This window comes from Primulina eburnea, chromosome 8 (assembly GCF_022965805.1).
Source record: "Primulina eburnea isolate SZY01 chromosome 8, ASM2296580v1, whole genome shotgun sequence".
Lineage (NCBI taxonomy): Eukaryota > Viridiplantae > Streptophyta > Magnoliopsida > Lamiales > Gesneriaceae > Primulina > Primulina eburnea.
The window spans coordinates 10213838-10238272 of NC_133108.1; the positions used below are offsets into that span (position 1 = coordinate 10213838).

General features: G+C 35.1%; 2 protein-coding genes across 2 annotated transcripts; both read right to left on the reverse strand.

Annotated features, from left to right (window-relative positions):
• Positions 1-12797: 12797 nt before the first annotated feature.
• Positions 12798-13451, reverse strand: LOC140839003 (secreted RxLR effector protein 161-like). The gene has a single exon (XM_073205630.1). It carries the CDS (start codon positions 13449-13451, stop codon positions 12798-12800), a length of 654 nt encoding a protein of 217 aa, XP_073061731.1.
• Positions 13452-15521: 2070 nt separating this feature from the next.
• LOC140837788 (uncharacterized) lies at positions 15522-16906 on the reverse strand. Its single transcript, XM_073203897.1, has 2 exons — positions 16042-16906; positions 15522-15943 (listed from the first exon to the last, which is right to left on the reverse strand). The coding sequence occupies exons 1-2, from the start codon at positions 16862-16864 to the stop codon at positions 15915-15917; spliced, it is 852 nt and encodes a 283-aa protein (XP_073059998.1). The 5' UTR covers positions 16865-16906; the 3' UTR covers positions 15522-15914.
• Between the last annotated feature and the right edge of the window lie 7529 nt (positions 16907-24435).

A 24435-nucleotide genomic window follows, 5' to 3' on the forward strand; every position in this document is an offset into this window, starting at 1 on the left:
GTTGAACTGATTTCACTTTTGTTCAGTTGAACTGATCTTCAGTTGGGTTCTTCATTAGTTGAACACTCTTTCAGCTGGCCGGGCTTCTGAGGTTCTCCTGCTGAACCACATATCAACTGAACAATCAGTGGAGCTATTTTACGATACATCAGTTGAACTGGTTCAGTTTGGTTGATCAGTTGATGCTTTAAGTTGGCGTCTTCGACAGCTTCAGTTTTGGCTCGTAACTGAATGTTTCAGTTTCAGCTATCTGCGCACTAAAGTAGATTATTAAAAATAAAATAAAAAAGTTTTGTTCACATCAAAGTTAAGATTGCGAACATGAAATGTTCCAACAGTATTAATTTATGTATTAAATGTTATATCAGGAAACAAAGCTTATAAGTAGCAGATGAGTTCAGCTGAGAGAAAAAATTTTGAATCATCGTCACTCTGATTAATCTTCGAATTGAGTTATATACGTTCAGTTAAGATATTCATATAGAAAAGCTCACACTTCACAGAAATATTCATAGCTTTAAGGCTATCATTTGAGCTAAAGTACTAGCACATTACACAGTTGTATTCGATCTTTTAAGATCAGTTATGCTAAGAAAGAAAATCAGTCTTATACTGATAAATTATAAAGGAACTAAGAGTTTAAGTTTGACAGTGTTTAAGTCCAAACTTAAGTAAGTCATTACAGCTTTTGTAATTAATCAAAGTCTTTTAGTGAGAAACCTATATTTGTGATAGAAGAGGTGACATATGAGCATTTGAAGTCTCCGAAATCCATAAAATCTTTGTGTTCTTTGTTTCAGTTATCCGTTGAGTATTCAATCTATCAGTTAATTTATTTCCGCACTTAAACTAGTTAACTGGCTAATATCAACAACAAGATTCCTGAATTCAGTTTATCACTAAACTGATTCACCATTATCGAAAAAGATTCAAAAATTCTAAAATGTTTATTCTACCCCCCTTCTAAACACTTTGACCCTTAAAACCGATCCTAACAGTTTGATTATATGTACGCTAGAAATTTATTAAACTCATTTCGATAAGAAATACACATGAACTTCTACGTTTTCTTCGAGTTTTGATCGTCGCCTTTGTTGGGCTGTACCTATGGCTTGCTGCTACCTATGGGTATGTTATGATTTTTAGATGTCGTTAAGTGATCCGAGAGGGGTCAAGAAGCTGCTAGACAGAAGGAAACGAAACAACGCAGCTGCGTGTGCATATGGGTAGGCTCGTAGGTTTCACGTCGGGTTGCTTGAAGGCTGGACCAAGGTGTGTAGCTGGGGTCTAGACGGGGTCTTAAGGTCCCGGGGTAGGCTTGGTATGAGTTGGTTAGGGTTCCGTTGGGTGGAAATACCTGATGGATTCTTGAACATCAGCTTGTGCGCGTAGGGCTTGGTTCGAGTTAGAATCGACAGGAAGTCGTAAGGAACGCATGAGTGCCATTGCGTCACTCTTCGGACATCTTGTGTATATTGATTGTTACGGATGGTACAACGTTTGGTTATGAATCGAAGCTGGTTTAGGGCCTTGGGCAGTAGGTTAGGATGTGTTTTATGTATGGGTCGAGTCCCAAGTCAATTGGTACGCCCTAATTTGTTCTATTTAATTCAGGAGTCGTATGTGTCTCAATGCACCTTAAGGGCTGCTTTGGGTATAAAGTTTAGGATGTCATGGCAGCATGTCCGGGGGCGATCCAACGAGCCTCACGATGTTCGCAAGTATGTATGACGTGCAAAATAATTCTTTTTTAGATATGCGATTTTTCTTATGGCCAAATTATGTTACGAGTTTAGAACTCTGAGAACGTATCCGGGGACCTCTCCAACCTTTTCGGAGGAATTATGTTATGTTAGAGAGCGAACATCCAGTCCAAGGGCTGTGGTGATCCCTGTCGGCCCAGTACTGCGGTTTAGTTTAATCAAACGATTTATGTCATGGGCCACTTGCGTTCAACAAAACTCTAAGCAAAATGATTTACAATTACGATTACTACGATGAGCATGAAAATATGATTTTAAGAAAATGTTTATGCAAGAAAGTCGCGTTATACGTATTTATGCTACATACGATATATGTTAAAATTGTATGAAATTTTATTACTTATTACTTGCTACTCACGGTTTATGCATGTTGAGTCATTAGGTGCATGAGGGTGACCGTCATTTTATTTTAAAAGTTATGTTTATAGTAAATTATTAAATAAGAAAATTTTAAAATTTTCGCAAATATTAAAATAGTAGTATTTTAAAACATAGTTCGTCACAGGAAGACCTTGCATTGTTTGCAGAATCTTCTACTATCGTATAATGTATAGGTATTTTTTTAAGAGAAATTTGTAAAATAACCTTGATCAACTATTTTTTTAAGGAAATGAGGATGTCATTTGCTTAAAAAAATGTTGACTAGGGTTAAAAAAATACCTCATTTTTTAATTATGTAACATGTACACGATGAGCCAATCAAAAGCCTTTATATATATATATATATATATATATATATATATATATATATATATATATATATATATATATATTATATGAATATTATATATACTTTTTTCGTGTAGATAAATTAAACATATACATGCAAGCTTTATAAATTTACAGATCAGAGGAAAAAAATCACCCTTGTTCTTTTGTACGTTGTTGAGTTAGGTCATGTTCTTTAATCGCTAAACTTACAAGAAAGAAAGGCGAGAAACAGGAGTCCAAACTGGATCTTGTATTCATATATATATCTCTTTCAAATTTTTTCTTTTTCAGAAGTCAAAATATGGGTCTGCTTAAATAGACTCACATTAATGTCACATGCCACTTCAAATCCTTTTGTGATTATTATTTAAAAGCGTTATGGAATTATTGCAGTCTATTTGTAAACAATGCAAAATCCTTAAATATCAATAATTACACCTGACCTAGATATAATTGTTGAATTCTTATTACATGTTTTTTTTGTATTTATTTAATAGAATTATGCATGCGTTACTTTTGCATATGAATTTTGTGAATACTGAAAATGCCATTAAATTTTAATCGCTAAATTACACAGAATGGACGTTTAACTTTGCAGTAAATTGATTATTAGAGCTTTATAAAATGTACATTTTCTCATATTACAATTTTATTTATAAATTCTACGCTCTTACCTCAATCCGGAACGACGTTACGTTAATTAAGTTTTTAATCATCTTTTCTAAATGGACCTTATAATTAGTTGACTAAAATTTTTTAGTACTAATTTGATGATTTAGATAAATATAAATATGAACATGCATGCAGCATACTTTAATAAATTTTAGTAATTAAATACGGCGTATTTAATATAAATCATTGTAGAAGAAGCTGATCCGGTTGCTTTGGGACCATATTCACTGTGACTTGTTTGTCAATTTCAGATTGCATGAATTGAAACTTTGCAGTTGCTTTTATAATGGGAAAAATAGCCATGCAGAAATGGAACAAAATTTAACATGGTTTATAATTTACGTTGAAATTATGTTCAAGATTAGTACGTACGTAGTTCTTACACATAAATTAACCTGTTAATTTTAATTGCAATTTTTTTTTGTTGTACCCAAGGTAAAATAAACCTGTTTTTCTTAATTACAAGTAATTATAATACAACCTTGTACGTACTCGATCCTCCCTCGTAGGTTTTATTCTTTCCACAACGTGCAGTACATGCACAAGGAGAGGTTGTATATATCACACATACACGAACATCCACTCGCACATAGATAATATTTTATTAATTTATTTCTATGTATTAATCATCAGTGGATAACTAGGTACAAGGCCCGACGCAATAGCAACGCCTGCTTAATCTTCGGCAGCGGCCGCTTCGGAAGCCTTCGTTGATGCAGGCCTGCCGACAGTTACGGCTGCTCCCGCACGGACCAGCAAACCTGCGGCTCTGTGAAACGCAAACTGTTGCCGCTACCCTTTTCACATTGATCACCAACCCCGAATATTTGTCTTCTGCAAGATTTTAATTAATCGAAATGCAAGTTTCATGCAAAAAGGAGAACAAAATTATACAAGCCCTTGCTCCACCCCGAGTAAAGAATTAAGTACCCATATTGTTTATTACTGTTGTAGATTCTATATACTTACCAGAAGTGAGGAGCACGAAGAACAGTAAGAGAAAACTGAAGGAAATCTTTTCAGTACCCATATTCTTTCTTGCTCCGAAAGCACTGCTGCATGCCAATCTTTAATTTTATATACACACATGTGGGTGTGTTTGGTTGAGTGGATTAAATAAGGATAGATTAATAGTCCAATATTTATCGTTAAAATTTTAAGTTGTTTTAATAATCATTTTGACCCGGTTTAAGATCCAATTTTATGGATAACTATTTGATTAATAAAATTGGATCTTAAACCGAGTCAAAATGATTATTAAAACAACTTAAAATTTTAATGATAAATATTGGATTATTAATCTATCTTTATTTAATTCACTCAACCAAACACACAGACACTGTATCAAGAGGAGGACAGATATATAGAAAAGTATTGGTGTGGCTGTGGCAACGTACTGTGAATGAGTCGGGAGGGCCTGACATCTTGCAGAGCACTCATACTAAACTCGTCCTTCACTGCCACACACGCATTTTAAAGTGGTAATTACTTTTTTGCCATGTAATATGCACACTTTATTTTTTTTTTGAAGTGATCGGTTTAGTGGTTAATTGCTACTCACTCGATTGAGAGGTCTTTCGTTCGAATACCAAACAATATATTTAGATTTTAATTTTTAAAACTTTATGTGTGGAATAAAGATTAAGCAACATATGCTATTTTGAAAGAAAAAAACAAGATACAGAATTTTAAATTTCATGTCAATAAATCCGGTTGAGAATTAAATATTTTCCGATGCCCAACCAAAAAAAGACAGAAATCGGAAAAGATTACAAGTTAGAGCATGAAAAATGAAAAATTTGAGATAACATGTTTAAAAGTGAAATGACCAAAATGTTTTTCTCTCCGTATTTAAATATATCTCTTAATAATATACAAATGCATGCAATATATACATGTATAGACATAGATACACCAGAAATAATATATTGTAATTAATTTGTTGTTAGTAATTTATTAAAGGAATTTTGTCCTGATTATTATAATAAAACGATACTCAATCATATAATTAGTATATGTTGTAATATATATATCAATCACAAACTCTAAATTCTAAGCTAAATACCACGAGGACTATTGCGGATTGGCTTGTGTGCATTAATTATATGGAACTGAATGACGAAGCAACCCATAAAGATCACTTTCATCTTCCCTTTGTGATCAAATGCTTGAGAGATGGTTGGTGGTGAGTTTTGTTATTTTTTATATGGATATTCAGGATATAATCAAATCATAATTGCACATGAAGATCAAGAGAAAACTACTTTAACTTGTTCCTATGGTACTTTTGCATTTAAACAAATGATGCTTTATGTTGTGTAATGCACTTACTATTTTTCAAAAATACATGACTGTTATTTTCCACTATATGATTGAAAATTTCTTAGAAGTGTTAATGGATGATTTCTCTATTATCGTATCTTCTCTGGACGAGTTTTTGAAAAATTTGAACACGGTATTGCTGAGATGGGAGGAGATGAACTTGGTGTTGAATTGAGATAGTGTTGGGCATTAGATCTCTTATTAAGGAATTGAGATGGATAAGACCAAAGAACATTAATCCTCCTCCAACGTCAATAAAGGGATTTGAATTTTTTTTATGGCACACCGATTTTTACCCGTACTTCATTAAATACTAGTACAACGACGCACGCGTTGCGTGCTTGTACGATATGTTTTTATAATTTATTTGAATTATATTTAAATGAGGATCAAAATATATTTATAAGAAATAATGAGTGGCTACATTATAATTTTGATATATGAACTAAAAAATAAATTAAAAAAGAATAAAAAAGACCCAAGCAAAAATTGAACCTACAACCTCATGATTAAGAAACATAGGCTTTATCCACTAAACTACATGTGACTTGCTTTTATTTTTTAACACTTTATTAATATATATAATTAGTAATGTAGAGAGTGGGGGTGAAGGGTATTTTAGGTATTTTAAAAAACAGACCAAGGAAGTTACTCTAACCTACTCAGCCTTAATAAATAGTAAGAGATTTTAAAAAAATTGTTAAACCTATATAATCTTTATTGATAAAATATATATGTGCTTTTTCATCATTTTAATTTTGATTGTATGCATGCATTTGAAACATTGAAGGAGATATTGATGACTAAACCCTTTTTGGTTGCTCTTTATTGAGATCTACCTTTTGATGTAATGTGTGATGCAAGTGACAATACAGTTGCTGTCGTTTTAGGGTAAAGAAAAACAAGATATTTCATACTATATACTATGCAAATAAGACGTTGAATGATGCTCAATTAAATTATGCTTCTATTTAAAAAAACTACTTGATATAATATTTGAATTTGATAACTTTCACTCATATCTTGTTTTATCTAAAGTCACTTTGTGTGATGGTCACGCTGAATTGAAATATTTTCTTGTTAAGAAAGAGGAAAAGCCAAGATTAATTAGGATGATTTTAATGTTGCAAGAGTTTGAACTTAAAATTAAAGATAAAAAAGGTTTCGAGAATGTAATGATAGATAATTTTAATTTGCCTAGGCTTGAACACTTTAGCTAGTAATGAATGCATGAATAATGAAATTTATGATTGGGTTCCTAACAGTCAGTTATTTGAGTTGAAAAATTTTCCTTGATATGCGAAATTCACAAACTTTCTTGCTACATGCACTCTTCCACCAAAATTATTGTTTCACTAACGAAAAAAATTCTTTTCAAATGTGCATTACTATTTTTGGGAGGAAGCCTTTTTGTTTAAGATCTTTGCAAACTCGATGATAAAGAAATGTGTGGCATATGAAGATATTGGAAAAATGTTCTTGTTTGTGATAAATGCCAGCGCACGTGTAACATCTCTAACTGTCATGAAATACCATTGAATAATATTATTGAGTGTGAGGTATTTGATATATGAGATGTGGACTTTATGGGACCATTTCCCACGTCTTTTATGAAAAATACATTTCGATTGCGGTTGATTATATGTCTAAATGGGTAGAGGCAGAGGCATGTGTCACTAATGATGGTCATGTGGTGGTGAAATGTTTCAAGAAAAAATCTTTTAACAAATTTGGTACACCGCAAGAAATCACATTAACATTAGCAACAAATTTTTTGAATAATTATTGAGCAAATATGGTGTCACAAACTAAGGTTGTACATCATAAAACCCCCAAAACTAGTGGGAAAGTTGAGGTGTGTGACTGTGAAATAAAAGAATTTTGGAAAAGAATGTAAGTGTAAGTTGGAAGGATTCGTTAGTGAGACTGGACGATGCTCTGTGGGCATATGAGACTGTCTTTAAAACAATATATACACTACAACATATAGTTTCATTTTGGTAAGACATGTTGTTTACCTGTTGAATTAGAACATAAAGCATATTGGACAACCAAACTTGGACTTTGCTTCTGTAGATGAAAGAGACAGCTACAATTGGACCAGAAGGAGGAATTTAGAGAGCAAACTTATAACCTCGAGTTGCCATATAAAGAATAAACAAAAGAACTCAAGACAAGCGCATCAGGCATATGAAATTCAAGGAAGGTAATGAATTTTTTTCTGTATAACTCCAGATTGAGATCACTCACTGGGAAGCTCAAGTCACGATGGCCGGGACCATTCGCGTCAGCAAGGTATACCCATCAAGTTCTATAACTCTGACAGATTCTAAAGATGTGATCTTCACTGTAAACGCCCAGAGGTTGAAAAAAGTACTTGGGTGGTGAAGTGGAACCAAATATTGGGCTCACATGGTTACATGAAAATCAAGAATGAGATGGACACACGGTCAAGCTCTAGACCACAAATAGAGAACTAAATAACTTCTTTTTTTAAATTTTTATTTGCGCTTCTCATTAGACATGTTATTTTTAATTTTGTTTGTTTCAATTTTTTTTGTAAAGGAACAAAACATGCTAGAGCAGGAAGAAATTTGTCATAGCGCAGAGAGCTCAGTCAAGCACATTTTTTTTCAAAGCCTCGTGCTAGGAAGATCTATTTTGACCCACCCATCATAACAAGCCCTGTTTCGGGTTTTTTTTTTTTACTTAAGTCATGCTAGAGCGTTAATTTCATACAGCCCTTGCGCACCGTGTAGTTATTTTTATTTCTTATTTCTTATTTCTCCTCCACACAAACCCTACACTTTTTCTCTAAAATTTCCGGGGCTCTCTCTTGATTTCTAAACTACCATCACTCTTCTCTTCAATTTTTTGCAGGAAAAAATCATCCGAGCATTCAACATATCATTTAAAAGTTCTTCAATGGCACAGAAAAAGAGCAAGGTAACCCATAATTCTTCTTTCTCTTCAAGTAATTTAAGATGTTTTGTTTTTGAGGAGGTTAGAAATTATTTTGAACATGCAAGAATACATAGATGCTCTATCCTTGAGCGTGGATTTAATATCTATCCTAGAAAGACAGATGATCAGGCGAGTATTCAAACAAAGGGTGGGTTAAGCTTTGTGAGCAACCAAAGGCGGCAATGATTTTTATTATGAGACAATTTTACACCAATGCCACCAAAAGAACAGATAGTAAAGTGTTTGTAGGGCGTTTTGTGACATTTTATTTAATTACTATTAATGAGTTATTAGGCACACAAACCGTGGATGATTCAAATTTTGGTGCACTGATGGCAAATACTAACTATGATTTGATATTGGAAACGTTGTGCTTTCAGAGTGCAACTTGGAAAACACCTAGTTTCTATATTTGTTTTCTTGAGAAGCTTTTGAAAGTAGAAACATCCTTGTGGTATGCGTTTTTGTCCAAGAGAATGATGCATGTTTTGCACACGAGCGACCTGCAGAAAGAGCGGGAAACTGTACTTTATGCTTTAATTAAGATATTCCTATTAATGTGGGAAAACTCATTTTCTTGAAAATTCAACTACGCATCACCCATAGCCACATTGGCTTGTTCTTTCTGAAGATCATCTCTAAATTATGTGCCAAAGCGGGAGTAGTCTTTCGGATGATAAGGAATGGTTGCAAACTATGAATCCACTTGGCGATTTGTATCTAAGAATGAAGAAAGTGTTAGAGTAGGTGCCCGTCGAGCCAAGTGTTGGCCGAGTGTTCACAATGAAACTCTATGTATAAGCAATCTTTATTTTAATAATATTTGAAATTATTATTATGGCACATCTTTATCTGTATACCCATGCTAGTTGCATAGATAAAGCCCTTGAATATACAAATAGTAGAAAGAATATGAGATGCTCATATGATGAGTATCATGAAACTCATATTTGTAATACTGTATATTCTAAACGGTTCCTAGTCGATTCAGCCGCCACTAAGAAGGATATAGGCCGCTCGAGTTCGAGACTAGTATCTGCGATGTGAGTACCATTTGGTAGGGGACATTGTGATGTCCGAACATGCAGATAGGTGCTCCTTGTAGAGTGCACTGAACAACCCTCCATAAAAGGACTTTCCAAGTGGTTCTCACTTATCTAGTGGAAATGTCCTAGTTTATGGTTGTACAGAATTATTCCTTATGACCCGGGACAACATTGAGACTCTATGTGCTAGAATTACACTTTGACTTGTTTACCGACTCTTATGGGGTCATCAGGTTTCAAGGTTGGGTGTTCTGTCGAAACACATAGGAGTCGATGCATTGTAGTCGGGGATTCACCGCTTACCTTCGGGTATGGATATCCTATGTGTTATCATGTGTATGTAGGTTGAAATCTCTGGCCAGAGTATGGTGGTAACTATGAAAGGGTTTCATAGATTACACCATCGATGCAACTACGACATGACACATAGTATCGATTCATTGACAACTCTCGATAAACCAATGGTTGTCGAATCGATCGGGATATATGAGTTGAAGGGACCGTACTGTACGCTAACCATAATAGAATGGTTCTTGCAGGCACTATCATTTGATACCTAGGGAATCATGTAAGCGATGCTGCTAGGCGTTTAACATGATTGGTTGGGTACTATCAGACTTGAGTTCTGACGTTCTTATTATCAAGGTGTTGATAAATAAGAATGGAGCAATTGGGGTATGCTCATATAAGGACATGTTTAGTCCGAATCACATAGAGATGTGAACCCACGGCTAGTTGTATCAATGAACCATTGAGGGCCACACAAGTACTAGCTTTCTAGATCCCGTTGAGAAGTAAAAATAGTTCAATGTGTTGAACGGCTTATAAAGGAGTTTATAAGCGTAAGGAAAATTAGAAGTATGACTTCTATAAAGGAGAAAAATAGTTCAATGTGTTGAACGACTTATAAATGAGTTTATAAGTGTAAAGAAAAATAGAAGTATGACTTCTATGAGAGAAATGTAAATTTTAATTTAAGGAAGTGTTCCTAAATTAAAATTGGCCAAGTGAATAATGTAATTGAAAATTGTGATTTTCATAAACATTATTATGGACTAAATTAAATTAATTCAAGTGTTGAATTAATTAAACACTAGTGGGCCTAGTAGAGTCCAAATAATTAAATTAATTCAAGTGTTGAATTAATTAAATTATATTGAGTCTTGAAGAGTTCAATTAAAATAATTATTTAACTAGTGGGACTTGGGTAAATTCAAGTAATGTTTAATTAGTCTCAAATATGTTTGAGATAATTAAAATTTAGTCCAAGGTTTTAATTTGATTAAAAACCATATAATATGCATGCATGGGAGGTGATAGGTTGAGAGACTACTTTTTGTGTTTTCAAGGCATGGCATGCAACTCTTTGGAACAACTTTTCCCACAACCAAAAAAATGTCTCTCCTTCTCTCCTAGCATGAATAGTGGCGAGTTACTATTCACATTTTTCTCCAAGTTTTTCTCTCAATTTTCTTCTTCAATTGTTGAGGAAAGAAATCACTTCTCTTTGAAAAATCTTCTTATTTTTCTAGTGCAAAATAAGAAGGGTTCTAGCTAGTTAGTGGTGGGCTTGATTGGAAGAAAGGAGTCCAAAAGAAAGGTGAAGCTTGTAGATTGTCTACCTTCAAGAGCTAAGGTGTTTACACCTTAGTTGGAGCCACAATCAATCTTTGAGATTGATAGGTAAATTTCTAAAACACCCTATGTATGACATTTTGGTGTTTAAATGTATTTTCTACACAAAAAGGATGGTGGCCGAAATTTTTTCTTAAAAATTAGATTTTTTTAACTTCTGTTGCGCTTCCGGTCACCGTAACCGATCCGCTTTCAGAAAGTCAAAAGGGACATTGAATTTTCGTCCGATGATGATGATGATGAGGGGCCTGTTAGCCAAGATCGAGAAGATCGGATCACAAAAATTTATTTCTTGTGATTTCAATCAACTCTTCTTCACAAGATCGATTGTTCTACGTATTTAACACGAATCAATTAATTACAACACACAGAAAATTAGAGATTACCCTTGAAGCGTGTTTACGATCTTCTTCTGCACTGGATCTACGCTTCAAACCTCCAAGCCTTCTCTGATGTTCTCTCAAACTCTAAACGTAGGATTTGTGTGTAGTCACAAGTTACAATATCACATATATATAAAATATATTTTGTGATATCTTGTAACAAAAAGATAATGACAATATCTTTTAGAATATAAATTTAAATGGACAGAATATATTATACCATATCTAGAAGATTCGATAATAAACTTCCATGTAATATAATAGTCCAGGTAAATTTATCCTACATATACCATAAATTATAACTCATATAATTTATCCGAGTTTATATTAGAGCCACCAAAGAGACCTGGTCGGATTCAATTAAATTAAGCTCCAATAAATTAATTTGATTCAATCAACTCATGATTAATCAAAATAATTTATTAATCTTATTCTACTCCACTAAAAGAATAAGATTGCACTATCAAATTAATTGATATTACTGAAGCACGAAATCAATAATTATACCCTCTGATTTATCGACCCAACATATCACCTATGTCGATCAATTAGAACATCTAAAACAGGGTACCATGACCATATAACCCATATTAGATATTCATAGCTTCTCAACCCTCATCTCCTCTTTGACAGTCCCATGTGATCACATCACATAATTAATTCAACAAGAATATTGAATTACTGAGCTCAGATTTTACTGTCTTCTAGAAGAACTTGTGAGTTTATGATCATACCTATTGACTAGGTGACAGATTCCATATTACGAAGATATGTTCTTTGTTATTTCACTTTGATTCCCAAAACATCGAGATATTGACCAATAGTTTGGTCTCACTCATTGATGTATCAAAGAACTTCATGTTAGTAATCAGAGTTCATTATCCGCTCAGGATTAAGGTGTTATGTACGACAATCAAGTGATTTTGAATTAGTATGGTCAAATCAAATTCAAATCTCACGTGGTCCAGTCCAATACAACAAAATGTATCCTTAATTTTATTACCAAACCAAATATAGGCTTCAATAAAATTGAGACGATCTTATCAAAATAATTTGTCCTTATTTATTTACCGAACGTGGACAATAAAACTTTGGATTGAATTACAAATTGAATCTTTCTGTGTTTAACGACTTAAACACTCAATTTATAATAATACAACAAATCAACGGACATATGCATTGCTCAAAATAAATTTATTTAAACAAATAAATGAAAATTATTTTAATTTCAAAATGTCATCAACATATAATAAAAGTACTCAATGGGCATCATACTATCGAACATTTTCCTCCCACTTGCCCTAAAGTAAATGAGTCATGTCTAGTACACCCATATTTTGAATATGTTCCTCAAAAGCTCTAGCATGTAAGCTTTTGGTGAAAGGATCAGCAAGATTTTCAGCAGATGTTATCTTGCACACTGTCACGTCTCCTCGTTGAACAATATCCCTCACTAAATGATATTTTCGTTCAATGTGTTTTCCACGCTGATGGTTTCTTGGTTCTTTTGCATTTGCCACTGCACCACTGTTATCACAATATAAAGTAATGGCATTTGATGCAGCAGGAATAACCTCAAGGCTTAGCAAAAACTTTTTCAGCCAAACAGCTTCTTTTGATGCTTCACAAGCCGCTACATACTCCGCTTCCATTGTGGAATCAGCAATACATGATTGCTTGATACTCCTCCAAACAACGGCACCACCACCCAATGTGAACACATATTCTGATGTGGATTTACGAGAATCTCTATCAGATTGAAAATCAGAATCAGTATAACCCACATGTGCCAACTCTGAAGCCGAATAAACCAACATATACCCTCTAGTTCTGCGAAGATACTTGAGAATATGTTTTACAGCAATCCAGTGCTCTGGTCCTGGGTTTGACTGATATCTACTAACAATCCCAACAGCATAACAAATATCTGGTCGAGTGCATAGCATAGCATACATAAGACTTCCTACAGCCGAAGCATATGGAACTCTTTCATGTATTCCACTTCACTTGGATTCTTGGGATTATGGTCCTTTGACAAGTGAATTCCATGTCTAAAAGGTGTTTGACCTTTCTTGGAATTTTGAATTGCATACCTCATCAATATTTTATCAATATATGAAGATTGAGATAAAGCATTCCGTTTGTTCTTCCTATCCCGAAGGATTTGGATACCTAGAACATAACTTTCTTCTCCCAAGTCTTTCATGTCAAACTGTTGAGACAACCAATTTTTAGCAGATGTCATCACCCCTACATTATTCCCAATAAGTAGGATGTCATCCACATATAGCACAAGAAAAATCACCTTGTCATCCAAAATTTTCTTATAGACACAAGGCTCATCAAGATTTTGATCGAAACCATAATCTTTCACAGATTGATCAAATTTGATGTTCCAAGACCTAGACGCCTGCTTAAGTCCATAAATCGACTTTTTCAGTTTGCATACTTTATGCTCTTGACCGTTATGAATAAAACCGTCTGGTTGTACCATGTAAATGTTTTCGTCAAGATTTCCATTAAGAAATGTTGTCTCGACATCCATTTGCCACACTTCATAATCAAAATGAGCTGCAATGGATAAGAGGATCCGAATAAACTTTATCATAGCCACAGGTGAGAAGGTTTCATCGTAATCGATTCCTTCTCTTTGGCTAAAACCTTTGGCTACCAATCTAGCCTTAAATGTTTCCATTTTTCCGTCTATTCCTCTCTTCCTCTTGTAGACCCACTTACACCCTATAGGTTTCACACCTTCAGGAATGTCTACAAGAACCCAGACGGAGTTAGTGTACATGGATCTCATTTCTGATTCCATGGCACTCCTCCATTGGTCAGCGTCAACATCTTCCATAGCTTCTTTGTACGTGATGGGATCCTCCTCTTGTTCAATGAAAACCGCATCAAACGATTCTCCATAGAGCAAGTATCTAGAGGGTTGTCGAATGACCCTCCCACTACGTCTAAGTTGTGGAGGTTCTTGGTTGATTGGAATTGATTGTCGTTGTCTTAAGTTCTCTTCTTGATCATTTCCTTCATTCTCCATTTGGATATGATGGGGTGACCGATCATTGGAACCAATGTCTTCTACCACTTCATTTGTTTGGAAACCAGTGGTTAATGGTGGTAGAAATGTGAATTCAAACTGAGTAGGTTCAGTGCGGATCTCTGGAGTAGATGATTCAGCAATCTCTTCCAAAAGAACCTTACTCTTTGATTCACTCTCTTCTATGTGCTTGTCCTCTAAGAAGGTTGCATTTGTACTTACAAATACCTTCTTGTCTTGAAGACTATAGAAGTAAGATCCTCTTGTTCCCTTAGGATATCCAACAAACATGCATAATTCTGATCTAGGTTCTATTTTATCCATCTTTCTCTTTAGCACATAAGCATGACATCCCCATATCCGAATATGTCTTAGATTAGGCACGCGCCCATTCCAAAATTCAAGAGGTGTCTTAGAGACAGACTTAGAAGGAACCATGTTCAATAAGTATATTGCAGTTTGGATAACATATCCCCAAAAGAATGTACTGAGCTTAGAGAAACTTAGCATAGACCTAACCATGTCCAACAAAGTCCTATTTCTCCTTTCAGAGACACCATTCTGCTGAGGTGTAGCTGGTGCGCTAAATTGGGATATGATCCCATTATCTGATAAGTATGTTCTAAAGTCATTGGATAGATACTCGCCACCTCTGTCTGATCGAAGTGTTTTTATGCTCTTACCTAATTGTTTTTACACTTAATTTCTGAATTCCTTGAACTTTTCAAAAGATTCATATTTGTGGGACATTAGGTAAACATAACCGTATCTAGAGTAATCATCAGTGAAGGTGATGAAATACTCAAATCCTCCTCTAGCTTGTACACTAATTGGTCCACATACATCAGTGTGCACTAATTCCAAAACTTCATTGGCTCTATGTCCTTTAGATTTAAAAGACCTCTTAGTCATCTTACCTTCCAAAAAGAATTCACATACAAGTAAGGATTCCACCTTTAAATTACTTAAAAGACCATCCTTTACCAACCGTTGAATTCTATTAAGGTTGATATGACCAAGTCTCAAGTGCCACAAATAAGTTTCATTAGTGGGAGACAATTTAATTCGTTTGTTGGATTCAATGTGATGCAAAGAGCTGTCATCATGTTTGAAGACATATAAATCGTTATTCAAATGTCCCTTGCAAATAAGGGCTTTATTCAAGGTAATATCAACCACCATTTGTGAAAAATGGACATAATATCCTTGTCTAAATAATAAAGCAACAGAAATCAAATTTCTAGTAATCTCTGGAACATAATAACAATGTCTTAAAACCAAATGTTTATTATTCGAAAAATAAAGATAAACAATTCCAACAGCTTTTGCAGACACCACAGCCCCTGTGCCAACTCTTAGAGTATGTTCCCCTTCATTGAGGTTTCTGGTTACTTGGAACCCCTGCAAAGTATTGCATATATGATTAGTGGCTCCAGAATCTACAATCCAAGTATCAGTAGAATCAACCACTAAACAAGACTCAATAAAAGATAACTCACCATTATCTTGCTTCTTGGAAGCTAGGTATCCTTGGCAGTTTCTTTTCCAATGACCCTTCTCTCCACAATGGAAACATTTTCCCTTAGGCTTGCCATCTACCTTGAGCTTCTTCTCATTTTGTTGTGGACCCTTCTTGTTGGGCTTCTTCCTTTTATTCCCATTTTTACCTTTCGGCTTTGAATAAGACGGCCCAACAGAAGCAACAACAAATGCATCACAAGTTTTAGTCTTAAGAACACTTTCAGCATTTTGGAGTTCCTTCATCAACTCAGTCAGGGACATGTTTAGCTTATTCATGTTATAGCTAACCTTAAACTGTGAGAACATCTCAGGGAGAGTCTCAAGTGCCATGTCAACCTGAGTCTCTGATTTGATTTCAGCCCCTAACACCTCAGCCACGTTAAACTGAGCGATCAATGCAAGCATATGATCTCTCACGGGCGTCCCAGGTTTCATGCGCATGTTCATAATGGTTCTAATGGCTGCTTGTCGTGCCTGACGTCCTTTATGCTCAAACATTTCTTGGAGGCTTTCCATGATTTTTATAGCAGTGTCCATGTTCTGATGTTTCTGTTGCAGCACATTTGAGATGGATCCCAAAATGTAGCAACGGGCCATCTCATCAGAACTGATCCACTTATCATAAGCCTGCTTTTGAGCTACTGTGGACTCCGCCGTAGGCACCGATGGACAGGGTTCATTGAGCACAAACTTGTGTTTCTCCGCAGTTAAGACAATCAATAAATTACGTTTCCAATCAATATAATTTTCTCCGACTAGTTGGTTGTTGGTTAATATCATAGACAGTGAATTTTCAGTCATTTTTCTGAAATTAAAATAAATTTAAATGAGCAATGCAATGAATAAAATTATGTGTTATGCATGAATGCATTTGTAGATCCCAAAAACTACTACAACACAGCAATTTACCTAAAACTCAAAAATACATAATTTTTTCTTTAGGAAAAAACATGTTATTTATAGTTAGGTTGGGACCCTCCCACTAAATTCAATATATCTAGCAACTCATGCAATATTAATTTAGTATTGCTTGATTTTGGCCATCAAAAGATATTGTAAAAATATTCTATAGGAAATCCTCACAATATCATTGACTTAAGTGTATACCCTTAAATTAATTATTTATCAAGTACCAAATTAATTATGTCACCTATAGGGTGGTCACAATTAATTCTATTATAAAATAATTATAATAATGGGTCCAATCAAGTAACTGAAACAATGCAGCCCTCCTATAGGGAGACCAATAAAATTGGCACGAGGCATACATATATTCTTACTAATGGACTAATAAGGGAGATCGTGGGCTTATTTAAAATATACCCTCTCACACTTAATATTTAAATTTAATTTTGAGTTTTAGCCGATTAATAAAATCATGACTATTTTAACTCGTAAAATAGTTTAATTATTAATCAAAATATTTATTCTCTAAAAATAGAATAAATAAAATTTAATGCATGACAATATGGTTACCTAAAGCGGTGTTTATGCAATCTACATGGCATGATACATGAATGACAAATATAAGCAATAATTAAACAAGAACAAGTTTATGGCCCATCCTAGACACAAAAATAAAGATCTAATTGAACCCAATTTGGCCCAATTCTTCATGAAAAATTCCAGCCCAAGTAGTAAACCTAGAAATCTACCTTGGCCCATGATCAGTTTTCCGGATCCGACCCGAAAGCCCATGACCCGAAATCACCCAGAACCGCGATTTCATCTTCTTCAACCCTACAAAGCCGCTGCCGCCGGAGTCGCCGGAAATATGCGTTCGTGATAATCTCCACCGCGCTAGTCATCGGGAAACCACCGAGACACCATATCCAATTCAAAATTGGAAAAACAGATGCCCGATTTCCAGATCTAGCGCCGAAAAACTGAAGAATTTCGCATCTCCTCCGCACCGCTCCACCGTGAAGAACAACGCGTAAATAGGACCGGAAATCACCTTCGCGTTCATCCCTCATCCTCGCGGCCGCGTTCTTCTGATCGTGTGATCCAGATTGGAATTTCCATGGAGGTTTTTCGAAATTTCAGAAAGGTCCCTGTCGATATGAAGAAGATGCACTCTGGTCCCTGGAATCTTTTGGCCGAAATTTCAGTCTAGTACTTGTAGTTTTAATTGAATTGCATCCGGCCCTCCAGTTCTTTAAACAGTAAGAGAAAAACCCAAATCCGAAAAAAAAAATACAACAAAATTGCACGAAAATAACAAGGGGAAACATGGAGTCATAATCCACCCCCTTGGTTACAGACTCGAAAATACGAAATACAATTTCACCAAAAAACTAAGGCCATAAACTATTCAAAAGTTTAAATCAATCCATTCAAACCATAATCACATAAATCTAACACCGCTTTAAACTAAAATATGCATAAATAATTAATTAATTCGAAATACGCGAAACAATATCAAAACCCGTGGCTCTGATACCATATGTTAGCCAAGATCGAGAAGATCGGATTAAAAAAATTTATTTCTTGTGATTTCAATCAACTCTTCTTCACAGGATCGATTGTTCTACGTATTTAACACGAATCAATTAATTACAACACACAGAAAATTAGAGATTACCCTTGAAGCGTGTTTACGATCTTCTTCTGCACTGGATCTACGCTTCAAACTTCCAAGCCTTCTCTGGTGTTCTCTCAAACTCTAAACGTAGGATTTGTGTGTGGTCACAAGTTACAATATCACATATATATAAAATATATTTTGTGATATCTTGTAACAAAAAGACAATGACAATATCTTTTAGAATATAAATTTAAATGGACAGAATATATTATACCATATCTAGAAGATTCGATAATAAACTTCCATGTAATATAATAGTCCAGATAAATTTATCCCACATATACCATAAATTATAACTCATATAATTTATCCGAGTTTATATTAGAGCCACCAAAGGACCTGGTCGGATTCAATTAAATTAAGCTCCAATAAATTAATTTGATCCAATCAACTCATGATTAATCAAAATAATTTATTAATATTATTCTACTCAACTAAAAGAATAAGATTGCATTCTCAAATTAATTGATATTACTGAAGCACGAAATCAATAATTATATCCTCTGATTTATCGACCCAACAGGGCCAAGCATACCCATTCAATAGCCGTGACCACCACAACCATTTAGTCGCCCAGCTAATGAGAAGATTGATGAACTTCGTGCATGGGCTTGTTACTAGAACCAATGCCAGTCCAACAATGCATACCTGAAGTTCGTGTACTCTTTGATGAGGGGCATAACTACACATATGGGGATCGATCTATTGGCATACCCACCGCCGCTAGCGTATCCCCCTACCCGTCCAATTTCAATATTCCTTCCGACATCCACAAGATCCCACAACAAGACTGCCACCCCCGTACAAGGAGAAGGAGTGATTATGTGAAAATTCTTATTTTTTCCTTTATTTTTTTATTTTTTATTTAGGTTTTTTACTTTCCATTTAAGTTTCATGGTGTTCGTTAGAGCTGTTTGTTTGTTTTAGTCATCGTCTAGTGCAATGAAGACATTATATGGCTTTAGTATGGTGAGGGAGTAGTATATTTTATTTTGTTTATTTGTATTCGTAATTGTTATGCATGAGGTCATATGATTCAAGATAGTTTGTGGTGATGAGATTGGTAATCGTTGACCAATGAGGAATATGAATTGATGACATACATGCTCACTGATTTTGGTCACTTCATTAGCTTAGGACACTATATGTTGTTGAAGCATGAAATTTTTGGGTAAATGCTGAATACTTTTTTTAAGCACACATATTGGAACTAGTAAATTGTGTGAATAATAATGAAATTAAATTTTTTTCCGAGGAGAATTTGAGAAACACAAGGTGTTTATTGAGTCTCATAGTTGTAACCTTGGAAAAAAAATAAACCAAAAGCCAAATATTCACAAGTACGTATGTGAATCAAAAATTGCACTTGTGACGACTGAAAAGTTTCTTGCAAAAAAGGACTTTTAAAAAAATGAGACGTAAGGTGAGGGGAAGCAAGAAATGAAATCTTATTCCTATGATAAAAATGAGGGATGTATGGAGTAGAATAATATAAGATGCAAAATCTGATTTTACACAATTTAAAATGAGCAATGTATTCCCTTCACTTTGATTATCCTATACTTTCTTTGGTACGTACCACTCATTTGAGCCATGATATGTACATGAAAGCACTAGTGATCTGTGTTGGCTGGTTAATACTAGTGGAGAAAGGGTGTATAAGAGGAAGACTCGCACCAACACGTCGATTGAGTTACTTGCGATTGTTGATAATGAATCTAATTAAAGTGAATGCAACTAGAAACAATACAACACACACAAGTGTTCACATTCAATGCAAAAATATAGTGTGTAAACTTCAAGGGGTGTGTGAAGACTTGTGTTGTACTTTGATTGGTAGAAAGTATGTCAAAGAGTCACTGAGGTATAAACGTGAGCCATGAGATCACTATTGAACTAATTTTTTTGTTTTTCTTCTTGTATTGTTTTGTTTTGTAACCTATTTATGCTCGAGAGCAAGCAAAAAGTTACTATGGAGAGGTTGATATATAGTTGTAATTTTTACATATTTTATTGTGTTATTTGGAATTTTATTTGTGCATTAGTTTATTAGGTTGAGTCCCTATTTGACCCATCTCGTTCATAAATTATTCATATGATCATCTTGTTAGAAATTTTTCTCAAAATCATGTTTTTACACGTATATAAACACGATAATCAATATGCGAAAATAAATCGAGTGTTACCTCCGGCAATTGAAAAATTTTGATTTCTCTGCTTTTCCTTCCGGTTGAAGTCTTCTAAGCACTCCACCATCTCGATAGATGGTGTATAATTTTCTTATGAGGTGTGTGCTTAGTGACCTCAATCGCTGCTATTTATAGGCATATCTCATATCATCAACGAAAAAAGTCGATAGCATGAATGTCAAAAGAAGAGGCGCATGCCGTCTCAATTGTCAAAAATTTGAGGCTGCATGTGTTGTTCGTAAAAAATGGTAGTCTTCTGGGCCGTCGTCAATTCCTACACGCCACGCCTCTTTTAATATATGTCATATTTCTTACATTCTCCCACTTGACACATATATCTCATTTACCATAGGAGAAAATAAAATACATGAATCATTGCGATAGGTCATCTAAAAGTGATTATTATCTTCCATGTATCACAATGTATTATATCTCTCAAACAACTTAATGAATAAACCCTATGTTTATTCGATGTCCAACTTTATTGATATTTCTCATATCAATGAATGTGTGCACAACATATATGAGAAAATATCCATCATAGTTTCATTAATTTGTTCTTACAACAAAATTACATAAAGGAACCAAGTCCCATTTTTTCTGTATGATCCTTGAATTTCAATGGTGGCATGCCTTTAGTCAAATTATCTGCAATCATCAATTCAGTGCTAATGTGTTCGATAAGTAACTTCTTATCTTTAACACGTTCTCCTATGGCTAAATACTTAATGTCGATGTGCTTGCTTCGACTACCACTTTTGTTATTTTTAGTCATAAAAACAACAGTTGAATTGTCACAATATATTCTTAATGGTCTAGATATAGAATCCATGATTCTAAGCCTCGAAATGAAACTCTTCAACCATACACATGTGAGGTTGCTTCAAACAAGATACGAACTCAGCTTCCATAGTGGAAGTAGCAGTCAATGTCTGCTTTGTACTTCTCCAAGATACAGCTCCACCAGCTAGCATTAAAATATATCCTGGAGTGGATTTTCGTGAATCAATGCAGCCAGCGTAGTCTGAATCTGATTAGCCAATTACTTCCAAATTCTCAGTTCGTCTGAACATAAGTATATAATATTTGGTCACTTGAAGGCAGAGGAAACAAGTAAACCAACTGTACATGGATAGTGGAGCATCGTCTGCCAGCGTTGTCGGTAGGAGCCGAAAACAAGACAAGACACGACGTAGTTGGAATGCTCGAGAAGAAGAAGTTCTAATCCAAGCACTTAAAGATGTCGTATCAAAAGGATGGAAAACAGATAATGGATTCAAGGCTGGTTATTTAAATCTTCTGGAGAATGCAATGCAAGAATCTATCCCCGGGAATAGCTTACGTGGAAATCCACATATCAATTCCAAGATCCATGTGTGGAAGAAAACATATAGTACTATAGTTACATTACTAAGCAAAAGTGGTGTGGGCTGGAACGACTGTAATAACACAATCGATGTCACGGACGAGACATGGGAGGCAATTGTCAAGGTATTATTGTCATTGTTTTTTTAGTGTTCGTTGAATTGTTGGCATTTCTTCTTTAATTGTTCGATTTGTCGTAGACCGACCCAACGTTACGTTCAATGAGACACAAGCAGTGGACACATTACCATGACTGATGTGAGATATTTGGAAATGATCGTGCTACAGGTGAGCGCGCAACCAATTTCGAGAATGCACTTAACGAAGTCCTCAACATAGATAATGACATATGTACTGCTGCGTGGCTTTCCAAGACACCTGCATTTGACACATTTGGTGCGACTGAAGACTCTAAATATGAGACTCAAACGCCATCATCGAAACCTAAGGAATGTGAAACTTCGAAGATTAAGAAAAGGAAGAAAGCCACTGACGACGACCAGACAATTGTTCCAGCCATCAAAAACCTTGCCGACGTAACAAAAACACTATGGAAGATTTGATCAAGAAGCTTGCTTCGGAGGACAAGCTTTTCGATGCACAAGATCACGTTCTGAATGCATTGGACGAGATGAATCATCTCTCCGAGGACGAGCAAGTGCTTGCTGCTAAGTTATTGTTTAACAACCACAACGATTTGGCTCTGTTTCAACGTTTAGGTCATCGCGGAAAGATTTGTTTGGTGAATAGGTTGTTGGCTGAACAGTAATGGATGCAGAAGATGTGCATTTTGTGAAGATGCATCATTTTGAAGTCATAAATGTCTCACCGGTATGGTTGTAGTCGTTGTGAAGGGATTTGAACTAGTACTTTTTATGTTTACGTGTTTTGTTGATTTTGAGTATGGGTAATGGACGAGTACATTGTATCTATTGTGAAGGTGATTTTGCACATCACCGTGGTATTTAAAGAAATTGTCATATCTCAGATTATCCTAATCATTACTGCATTCGTGTACACAACAATTGATTCAGGAAAATGCACGTGTTGCATGTTGTCTGTGAGTATATGTAATGGACGACCACCTTGTAATTGTTTAAGATTTAGCAGTTTAGGATTTGACACATGTTTGGCATTTCTGGAAACTTTTGCAGATCACCGTGTTATTTAATGAAATTGTCGTACCTCAGATTATGTAAATCGTTAATGCATTCGTGTACACAACAATCAATTCAGGAAAATGCACGTGTTGCATGTTGTCTGTGAAATTATGAGGTTAAATAGACAAAAAAACAGTAAACATAATTAAAAATTTTATTTTTTCTGCTAATAAAATTACTTTGTCATTACCAAGCAACGTTGAGATACAAAATGTTGCTACAAAGTCTGTTCTTCCCCACCGTTTGGAGACTATTAACAACGTGCATCTACTTACATGGCGGCAAAAAGGATACTACTACACCATGGATTCAAAAGTGTGGGGTAAGAACAAAAGCTTTTCTGCTCTTAAACCTGGTCCCCACTGGACTCAGTGGTCAGATCAATTACGAGAATGGCCGCTTCGCCAGGGACAACCAATTTGAACTTGTTTTGTACACCTTCGGTACCACGATCAGCTTTCACCTTGTTGGTGTCATCTTCTTCTTTGCAGCCGTGGTGTACCCCCATTGTTGGGTGACACAACTTCTTCTTCTTCCTCCTGTTGGTGAAATCAGATGAAGCTTCAAGCATTTCAACACCCTTGCATTTCACTTCACACTTCTCACCTGTGTCAACCTTGTTGGTTTCATCGTCGGAACATAGATCGATCACCGATATAATGTAGGGGCTTGTGACTGTATCTTCAGAACCAAACTTGAAAGTAACAGACATGTTTTCACAAATGCTCAGTAATACACATAAAGCTGGACGCCCTTTATGTGCGACAATGAGTGAGGAGAGGTATTTAAGTGTAGAAATTAAATGCATAGCAACTTACCCAACTGCTTGTAGTGATTACAAGTCTATCAATTCCAAGTTCCCGCAGTTTTTCAGAGTTGAACGTGATGTCCAAAGAAGATATGCACATATAATTTTGACAGAAGGGTCCCACGATGGTAGATCTTAGTCATTAATAAGTAGGTCAAATATTTACATTATTAAAAAGATTTACAAACCAACCAAAGTAGTAGTTGTTGGTCAAATTATACATGCTGCTATAAATGTTGGCGCACAAGGGATTTAGTACATAG